At 38.7% G+C, this 11,030-nt stretch overlaps 1 protein-coding gene across 1 annotated transcript; it reads right to left on the reverse strand.

Annotated features, from left to right (window-relative positions):
- Positions 1-853: 853 nt before the first annotated feature.
- On the reverse strand, positions 854-6,592 carry LOC143460297 (suppressor of fused homolog). The gene is made up of 11 exons (XM_076957752.1): positions 6,321-6,592; positions 5,727-5,861; positions 5,326-5,462; positions 4,951-5,093; positions 4,692-4,777; positions 4,452-4,524; positions 4,121-4,262; positions 3,613-3,688; positions 3,243-3,439; positions 2,990-3,120; positions 854-1,674 (listed from the first exon to the last, which is right to left on the reverse strand). Exons 1-11 carry the CDS (start codon positions 6,560-6,562, stop codon positions 1,567-1,569), a joined length of 1,470 nt encoding a protein of 489 aa, XP_076813867.1. The 5' UTR covers positions 6,563-6,592; the 3' UTR covers positions 854-1,566.
- Between the last annotated feature and the right edge of the window lie 4,438 nt (positions 6,593-11,030).

Genomic DNA, 11,030 nt, shown 5'->3' on the forward strand with positions numbered 1-11,030 from the left:
TAGACTTGGTTGGAGAAATTGTAGTGAATTTATGTCTACAAAAGTTTTCACAACATTAAAATAGGAATTTATTACGAAAACGTTCATCTTTCTATATAACAAGAAATTGTAGTTTATGAAAATAACTGTTGCTACCCATAATCCCATAAATTGCACCTGCAAAGGATAAATTGAGGTTATTCTCTACACGCTGATATGCATGTCGAAACAAAACCCAGCCCTTTGATGTTTCGCTTGTCGAAGCAACTCACCGCAGGCGGGGTCCAAAATTCTCAGAAATAGATGACCCCAAATATCACATTTTGTAAATACAGTAACATTAACGCTTTGTAAATTTTGAACATCAACTGTATAGCTTACTGCTTGTAGGAAATTTAAGATCCGAAACTGATTCTTGTTACTATAACGGTTGGTCTCAACCGCCGACGGACATGTCATGGAAATGGATCAGTATATTTTCATATGGCCAGCTATTATGAGGCGCACCTGATCTTCATAGGTAACATAGGATTCATATAGTATTTTCATAGGTGTAAAATATCCGGAAAAAGTTTATGACAGATACTTTCTTGACACTACGTATATAGATCAAGTCAAGTGTTTACTATATGCGAGTGTCGCTATCAGGTATAACTCCTTCGAGCTCATTTAAAACGCTAACTACAACACTCTACAACTAAAATACCTTATGAACGTTGGGATGGACATGGCGGACTTCACTATAATAGATGAGTGAAGCGTCTTTGACATGTTATTTTTTTCCTCCCTTGCAACCTTTCCCTGAACCTAGCACAATAAAGCCGTCCAATCATGATAAGCCAATCAGTTCGCCAGCGTTCTACCAGGCCAGAAGAGATGTTTGTATGGGATGGATTTTAATCGTCTTTCGTCACGCTAACGCGATTAAGAACGTTTGCAAACAGAACGATCGGCGACGGACGGAAAGAATTTTGGCTAAGCACTGACGAAGGACAATGAAAAAAAAAACAACAAATTTATAAAAGGGGGCGCGATGTGACACTTTAAAATCGACGATTGAAGAACGATAAAACTTACAGAAAATTCTTCGACTAAAGTGTGAGCACATCATAGTCTGTTGATGACGCACTATGGTCACACCGATAGCACCGTTCGATCAAATTGTTAAAAAGAAAACGTAGAAAATACTTTATTTAAAAAAACTATAGTACAATACAGCAATAAAATACGGAAAAAGATCGAGAAAATATCACAATGATAAAATATTTTATGGAAAAAGCTGGCATTTGCTGTCCTTGGTGAGAATCGAACCCGAAACATCCGACTTGGCAGAAATATCTTCCCAGCAATAGTGGACTCATGGCAAGTCCAATGTAGTCGAAAGAATGTTCACATTTGAAACACTGGTAAGCACTTGGCAATATTAAGCGAGCCATATCGATGATTTTACGGTGGTGACAAGGCAAAATAAACAAAACTGGCCGTATTGCTGGGCCGTCCGTGATCGTATCTGGAGCGCCGTGTCGAAATAGCGCAGCAGGAGAACTGATAAATCGCCTCAGAACTGCAGGCGACCGGGCATGCTGGCTACGGTGGAAATTGCTGCATTGGTATCATGGCGTCAAATGTTGCATCCGGCAAGATACTTATTTCTAAACGTTTATCTGACCATCGGTATACTTTTGGTAGCTGCATCTAAAAGAGAAATACAAAGGTGTTCGTTTTTTGTTGGCTGTCCGCAAGCATTATCCAAAAACTTCGAGTAAAAACAGGATAGATTTTTGACATAATCTTAACAGCAGAACGAAAATACGGCGGGTTATTCTATCCATATCCAGAAGCATGCTTTCACGAAAGATTAAAAACGACTGAAAATTATCTTCGAACTTTAGTCTAGAGTCTAGACTCTAAAACACGAGCTTTGACAAAACTTGATTATTCACCAATGTGTAACAATACACGAGTGTCATAAAAATTTCATCAATGTCAATCATCGATACGGCGTTGGTGAAGAATGTTTACGTGAGTCCGGTGCTATCACATCAACAACAAACGCATTTATGCCTTATCAGTAATAGCAATGTTAGTGTTATCGTGCGCGCCACACAGAAGCGATTACGTGTAAGCCAGGGCATTAGTGATTCGTTGTACCATAGCAAGTAAATTCTCCAGGCCTGCCAATCTGTAAGAAGTCTAAAGACAACATTGGGTGTGAGTTATCGGCAGTCTGGTCTAAATTCAACGCCGTACTCCCTCATAACTGACTGGTCTATCGCTTTCCCGCGCCCCTTATCGGAACTACTTTGCAAAACAAGGTGCTTGATTATATAGGCTGCATGGCTGGGCGATATTTCTGCGTGTTAACATGCAACAAATTGAAGGCGGCGATTCTTCAAAAATCACGACAGAAATATTTCGCACGACTTTTTGCTTTCCAAGTAAAGATAAAAAGGTTAAGCGGGGACGACTACTGACGAAAGGCTGGTTTGATCCAGTCTAATCCACATTTTCGTGTGTTGTTTTAATGTGGTATCAGGGCTTGTGCATTCGGGCTTATGCTTGTTCAGTCGATCCCGCAAAAACGTTACAATCGTTTGAAGTTCGTTTAGTTCATGAACGCGCGGCATATCTCGATAATTACCATGCCCAGGCCAATTTCACGGCTCGCCTAAACAAAGTCTGAGTGACTTAAAGACGTTTAAATCGGGAGTGGATTTTCCGCCGGGCAAATCAAACCAATTGTGCAATATGAGGCCTAAGTAAAACTCCAGGCGTGGGTGATGAGTTATCATGAGGCAAAAAGGAAACGGCTTTTTCAAACAAAAAAGAACTATTTGCTGAGTACGTAATTCTTTCCGAAACATAACCGCGGTCTTGACGTGAAAAAGCCGTTCGAACACAAAACACAGACATAACACCAACCTCGGCCTTAAGCATATGTAACAACACTAGAATTCTATGGAGTAAATTGGTACAGTTATTAAGGTCTCTTTTGGTATGAAGTACTTACAGAATCTATGGAGGTTAATTCATCTAAATCCCCCACTAAAGTCTGCGCGAAATCCTCGGTTATCAAGACTTGCAGCCAAGGTCCCCGAGCGGCGTACGGTGACCTTTCGTTTACAAAAGCTCCCTCAACGCCTATAAAAAAAAAACACCGTCTAGTGTCTTTGTAGAGTCGAATATGTTTTTGCAGTGACAGCAGCAACAAATAATGCAGCTCTACACGACCACTAAATAATTGATGTTGCAGCTCAGCTCACCTGTCGCCACGAATGTGACGGCCGTGTCGCCGCTAACGCTCTTGAAAGTGAAGTGACGACCGTGCATCACGCGGCCTTTGCAAGCTAATGAAAGAAGTGAACCCGCTTCGAGGTTAAACTTGAGATGGACGGCATCAAGGTTTCTTGTGCAGGCGAGCTCGTGCGGTACCATTTCGTTGGCGTGGACATCTTTGTGACTGGGAAGTTAATTTTGTTCAGTAAAAGAATATCTTGGATGCACGCGTTGTCACGGCAAGTGTCTCGTAAATTTAAATAGCAATAGTTTCGGATTTATTGCTGCGGTTTGGATTTATTGTTTTTAAACTCAAAAACGGTACATACGGTATGTAATGTATTACATAAGACATACTCAGTCTGATATGGCAATATTTGATTTTTGGCACGAGCGATTCCTTGCAGAAAAGCATCTTTTATTTGATTGGACACTGAAAAGTGAAGAAAACAATAATTAACGCTGCTTCAATTTTTGGCAGCAATCATCGTTGTATCATTATTAGTTAACACTTAGAACAGTCTCCAAGTGCAACCAAGTATTTAGTAGCACAAACGGTCAAATTTTTTTACAACAACACCGATGAAAAGTTCTGTTGTTTTTCACAACAAAGCGGCAAGTTTAAGCCTGCGCCGGCTGATGTTACGTCGCTTCGTTGTACCAGATCTAGTTGTTAACAGCATGGATTATGAAAGCTAAAAACAATGTTTGACAGCATCTAAAGCTTTTAGCGTTAAGCGTGTAAGCTTTGTTTTTGACTCCTTTTAACCAGGCAAATATCCTTTCATCCAGCGACGTTAACCGTGCCCGGAGTATTAAAGCATTACAAGAGATTTCCCGGTAGTAGGCTGTCAATCACGATCACCTTCTGTGGAAATTGTACGAGGCGAATGATCATCTTCTCCGTTTTCAAAGAAAGAAGGATCATTGGATTCCTCCCATGTACATTTGGCGCTGACTCCGCTTAAATTTGAGCCACTCGTCCTGATACCTTCATCCACTCGATCCTACATATCGTGATATAAACTATGTAGAATCGGATCGTGGATTTTTTAAACTATTATTTTTTAAATTCAACCTGCAGAGATAAGAACACAACAGGTAGCAAACGCCGTATGTCGTTATTATGTGGAAAATCCCGACACTGAAGCACTCGTTCAAGAGTCAGTTCAAAGAAAAGTATTTGACCCGCATACCTGAAGCGAAGGGTCAAGCTCGAATATTGTTTCACCCCGTCTCATGTCTATCACCAGCCATGGACCGCCGGATCTAACAAATTCAGAAAAATTCTTCATTTGTTTCAAAATATTTCCAATTGTGAAAGCCAGTTAATTTCCTTAACACTAGTACTAACAAAAAGGGCAATATTCTGAGTTACTTCTTGGACGCCCAATAAGAATGAAAAAGAAATGTATTAGTAAAAAAACTTAAGTTACATTGATGTGGTTTTTAGCAGCTCTATGACACCGGGACCGTTCCATTGCTGGGCAGCCTGAAGTTCTTCTGTGCAGACACCAACAACCTGTCGAAGTCAACGTAATGGTGTTTAGGAATATTTTTCAATGACGCGTGTCCTTTTCCCGCACGACATATCCCATTTTAAAACAAATCCCCACTTTTCACCCTTAAGTGAATGCAAACATGACAAGCATCAAAAAGGAGGGAAGTGATGGTTTTGTTCAAAGCTCGTAGTACCTGAATAAAGTTAACGGTGCCTAGCGGTGTATGAATCATGGGCAGTTGAGCGTCGTCCGTCATGAGCATATGCTGCAGCCTTGACTCGCTGTTGTCAAGTGGCGCATGCCACGATACATGATCTCCACTGTATAAGGCGTTTTCTACAACAGATAATTACGCGATTACCAACCTTGTGGTGGTAGAAAAACTTCCTTGAGCTAATCAAGAGTGTTCGTAATGCGATGTTACATCGTTGATTAAGTACGTGGTGTTGGCAAACTGTGTGACATTGGCGTGGGAGAAACATGTCAACTTGGCAAAGTTTATAAAGAAAGGGATTAAAGAGGCACTTTGGTCATATGAATCAGGCTTATCAATTTCTGAAGAACTGACCTGATTGAAAGACATAACGTGCTAATGCCTGGAGCAATTCAGCAGGCCAAGTGGGTGGTCCTGTCTCCCCAGGCTCTCTTTTCAATCTCATTGTGAGCTCAAAACCAAATCCACTTGGGCCATCAGCGGTACTGGTTCTAATAAGAAAAAAATTATGGCTACAGATGCCCATTCTTAAGCACACAATAGAAAACACACCTTCAAACTGTGATATGGATAGAATTAATGCAATTGCATCAGAGTTTACGCTGTACTTGTGCCACACTCTAAGCTGATATTATCTACACTGTTGGAGCGAAAAATACTACTTTCTTACAGTGGGATGAGTGCACATGGAAAGGCTTTAACCAAAGGCCTCAATACAAAGCTTTATTAAAAAGCGGCAGATATAAAAGACTTACGGGTGTACTCTACCATCTCCATGTATATCGGAAAATCCCAGGGTTACATAGTGCCAGTGTTCTGGAATATTCCTTTCTGGGTTTCCTTTATTATAGTACATTGACACATAATCCAAGGGATCAGGGCCACCAAGCCTGCACAAAAAGCGACTATGAGTCTAGCATTAGAAAGCAGGTGCAAGATTATCACTTAAATCCAAGTAATGCTAAATTTATTGCTCATACAACTACGGAGGCCAGCAAAGAAGGCGCTGTCACACAGTAACAGTTAGAAAGACACCAGTACTTGAGTTTATGTATTGCTATATTTATCAAAGTGGATTGGGACCACACACTGCAAAAATAAGTTGCTGGTACACTACTCTCTATTCATAATATATGCATGCCCGGCTTGTAGTTGGTAAATATTTCTAAAACTGCTATATCAATATTTTCCACTAAAGAAAAACATACGCCATCACATTGCCATGGGGCTGATTGTTAGAAGTTTTTGTTCTAATTGAGTTTGACAACAAATTAGGGTACAATAGCTGTAAGAAACATAATTGAAATGCTAATCAACGAGAGATCAATTATCATGCAAAGTAATATTACCAGTATTTCAAGACTGCTGTGACTTGCAAAGGATTAGGCTGATCCGGGTAAACGCTGCGACACGCTTGATAAATTTCCCTGTATCCTGGTGGAGGATTAGGGACCATGTCCCGGGGTGATGGTGGGTGAGGTTGCTTTGAATTTATCTTATCCCCTAAATGTTGTGGAGCGAATGTACCAGCCATAGACCGACGAAACGACTTCTTTTCAAACACTTCATTAAATTTTATGTTACAAAGCATCCCATAACATTTAAATGTTCAGCTGGAAAAAAAATGCTAAAAACTAATTTACTGGTGTAAAGAAACTCATTTAGTCTAAGCTACAGCACTTAAAATATATAAATTAAATTATTCTAATTTAAACGGGCTGCAGAGCAAAACATTGTGATTGCACAAGTGAACTATATACACGTGATGCCAGTGCTGGGAATAACTGTTAAATGTTTGCGTAGCACATGAACGAATTGAAAGTTTTGGACTAGCAATTTTACAAGGTGGTTTAAGTTGCATAACAAATTGTCACCGGAAACATATTTTACTTTTAACAAGCCTATATCAAGATTGTTCTTTAGACAACACAAACAAGTGTAGTAAACCCCAACACTTATAAATCTATAATTTCTAAATTGAACTCGTTTAAAAAGCAGAATATCTGTCACCATGCTGTGATGCAAAAGTATGAAATAGGTGTATAAGTTGCATACATTGATATGGCAGAGTTTTGGAATTTATTTATTTTCAAGTTTTATGAGTTACACAACATGCTCTAAGCTTAAGGAATCATTGCCGAGACCAAGTACTTCCCTCAGTTCGAAGATAAAGGCCTTGGTACCACACCATAACATTTTCATCACGCTATTATGCATATCTTACAAGAATCATTTTGTTCATACATACACAATACAATGTTCCTATACTATTAGTCAATGTTAGGCAGTTCTGGTCAATTACTATAATGCTGTACTAATGCATACGCCCATATTTTGTGTAATTTGGCTGTCAAAGTAGTAATCAAACAGTAACCACACAGTATTTCGAGATAATATCAGTTGGATTGCAAAATGCATTATAGTTTTGATTAGATGCATTAAAAAATTTATACTGACTTGATCTATGATTTCATTATACCACTGAAATTTATTAAAACCAACATTCTTATTTATACAGAAAGTTAAAAATACATATAAGATATTTATTTATGCAGTAGATCGCATCGAGCAATCATTTTAATGCATCTTTGCAACAACCCTGGCTCCATTTTACCCACAGTATGTTTAATGCTTTTAATTACATAGTCTTTGAACTCTAAATGGGTTTTCATGGAGCGAAACAACACTAAAATCAGTAATTTCATGACAGGAATCAAATGAAAATGCTTCAAAGTGGTTTCCAAACCTGAGTGAGACAAATTATTTTATCTCGTACTAGTATCATAAATTTTGAAAACTCATCGTCCAGGGTGAGCATATAAACAAAATCGTTCTATCTAAACCAATTAGTGAGCAGGTATCAAGACAAGCTTGTGAAATAGCTAAACTTGAATAACTTACAACACATTTTAAAATAATAATAAACACTGCAAAAATCTTTTATAAAAAAACAGCACTACCAGATCAACAATCACATCTTTAGTGACTATGTTAATCATAGAAATAGCAAGTTTTCTATGATATATGTATAACATGGCTTACGTTTAAAAAAACATAATTAGTGTCACATTTGCCATTTTATTTCAAAACTACATACATATATATAGGCCTATCATAATTTCACCAGTTTCACTCCTTTAAAACATTACATATAAATATTATATTTTGATCCACAATATCCTTACAAGTAAAACTTCTAAGATCTGTGACGATACCTCGCTTTCAATTGCTATTCAACCACACATTGTGTAAGTTACACGAAGGTAAAAGTTTGTCAAATAATAAGTACTACACACATAATTATCACAAACGCTCATGTAATAGGACGAAACAAACGCTTCTGTAACTTAATACATCAAGCAAACACAAGGCGACGTTAAATACCATTTAAAACGGCAACTTTGTCGGAGTACCTTACTGAATCTCAACTAAAAACCTATACAATTTAACGCATGTTGAACCGCCTTTTTACAGGGTTAACCACGTCCAAGTTTAACACTTACGTCCAATTTAAAACCACATAACACTATAACTGATGCTTCCTACATTCCACTGGTCGCTCACACAACGCCAGACAAGAAGAAAAACGCTGAAAGTTAGAGTGTTGTGAGACCACCCAAGCCGAGCGAAGAGCCGCGACGGGATATGCGTGAATTGGTACGAAACGACGGCCGCCACATTAGTACCAACCAAATAACAAAGAAGTGTTTACTTTTAGCAGTTTCCGAGTGCATTTTTCGCTACCTCTCCTACCTTTAACTTTCTTTTTGGACTTTTGTGCACGTCATGCTTGGTCACGCATCAATTATACCGTTTGCGTCATCCATTCACCCAGAAAGATATTGGCCTAAAACCCCTGCCGCTTTTCAGTATCGCACTCAAAGATGTGGAGTAAAGGCACCATATAAAAAATGCATCATCAAAGAGATGACTTAACCGGGGTTGTTTTTAGGAGAAGAGAAAGCTTAGGAAAATCCATTCGCGTTCTTTCAGGCCATAAAACTTTTTCGTGCAATCGAGTCACGCACACATTAACTCGCAATCAACTTTACAGCCCTCGTGGGAATCAATTTTGTATGCTCGTTGTGGTTTAATCCACCCATTGCTAAATCTATAGCCAGCGAATAATTTTGACAAATCGCAGAAACTGAAATATGCCAATGAACAAATACAAACACTGCAATTATATCGTAACATTGCGCTCAATAACTTACCTGCCAAGAACAACGGTCGTTTCCATCGGTGAAATAGACCGACAGGGATATGAAGTTACAGTAGTTTTAGCGGTCTGTGTCAACCCGAACAATCATGAAATCACCTGATGCATGCAAGAGGAGGAAGGGTAAATTGATAGCTTCTGCGCAACTGTCTGGCATCTAACCGCCGACGGGATATATCGCGGCTCTGGCGTTAAATTTTACATTAGCACGGATAAAACGTTAGAAAATTCAGCGAGATTTCTCTTTGTCTTCTTTTCAAGACGCCCATACGAATATATACATGCCTAAATATACGCTGAGTCATACACCCTTAACGGCTAATCGCATTGGTCACACTTTCAGACGAAAATAATATTATTCGCTGAAGTCTTAATGATCAGATAATGTCTCAGCGGTCTGAGCTTATATAGAATTTATAAAAGGAAAAAGTATTATTTCTCTTGTCAATTTTGCTTTTAATGCGTAAGTAGGCCTCATGCTTATTGCGAAGTTTTGCTATTGAAACATAAGCATATTACAAATAATTTAACATTTTAACCCACTCGGTGTAATAAACTTGAGAGAGCCTTTTGAAGAAATAGACTATTCCATACTATCAGGTAGACTAATATTATAGGCTATATTCATTTAAGATAGGCCTACTGGCCTAGTAATTCACAAAGACGTCACTTTACTTTTAGTTAATTTGTAGGGAGCTCCTATTTGAAAAAATAGTTATCAGAAGCGGTGGTCGGTCAAGCCAAACCATAGACGATAAATTCTCAACTCAAGATGATTAAATCATTAAATCCAGGACGATTCAACCAACGGACAACTACGTAAACCCAAAACAGCTCATCCCAAGTACTAGTCAATCCACGACCTTGTAGCTTGATTCCTAACTTATGATTGTAACTTATGGTGGTCCATCGACTACGAAGTCTTCCTTGTTGGTGAGCTGATAAGAATGCAAGCCTATTCGTAGTCTGCATTTACGGCCACAGGTTGGGCAAATGAAGTCAGTGTGATGCTTCCTTGGGTGGGCTGTGATTAGTGTCTCGTGGTACGTTCTTCAACAATTCAACGTGCTCTCTCCTCACCGAAATTGTGGGCGCCATGCTTCACGAATTACCTCCAGAGAGACATGTTTACTGCTGCGCTTTCGAAAATATTTGGATTCATCATACAGTTAAGCCCTGAGATTTTTTATCCCGCCATGATAATGTTTTTTGGGCCCCTAAGGAGACGAGATCCATCTTTCAAGTTTGAATAAAGAACAATTTTCGGTATTTGATTGTCGGGCGTTATGATGACTTACGGCCAGGTCAGCGTAGCTAAAACAACGTATTAGAATGGCCTAGCCGTTGATGCTGGCTGTATTGAATTTCTGAAGAATTAGTGGTAAGCTGTAGAGAGTTGTTTGAGAAAATTCATGTTCAGTGATGTCCAAAAGCACTTTAAACACGCCTAACACTCTAATTAGCTAACCTATTACCTACACTAACCTATTACATAGCCGGATGCGGATAATCAACAACACATTTTGTAAAGTGGCATGTAAAAAACCAATCACAAAGTTTTGACCAAAATCGTATATACTTAGATGTTTTAATCTCTTTCACATGTGTTCATTTGCCATGTTTACGCACTACTACTCTTAAAAGCTATGTAGTGAAATTCTTTTATCACAAATTAATTCCTTTCGCTTCTAAGTTAATTGTCTATTTCAAAATTGATTTGAATACTAAAATCGTTTTCTACCTTTTCATTCCGGATAAATACGCAAAGCATCTGCAAAAGTAAAATTTTGACAGAGGCCAATAAGTGTCACGTAGGTCTCCGATTCAGTTGTTACATGTA

This window comes from Clavelina lepadiformis, chromosome 5 (genome assembly GCF_947623445.1).
Source record: "Clavelina lepadiformis chromosome 5, kaClaLepa1.1, whole genome shotgun sequence".
NCBI lineage: Eukaryota > Metazoa > Chordata > Ascidiacea > Aplousobranchia > Clavelinidae > Clavelina > Clavelina lepadiformis.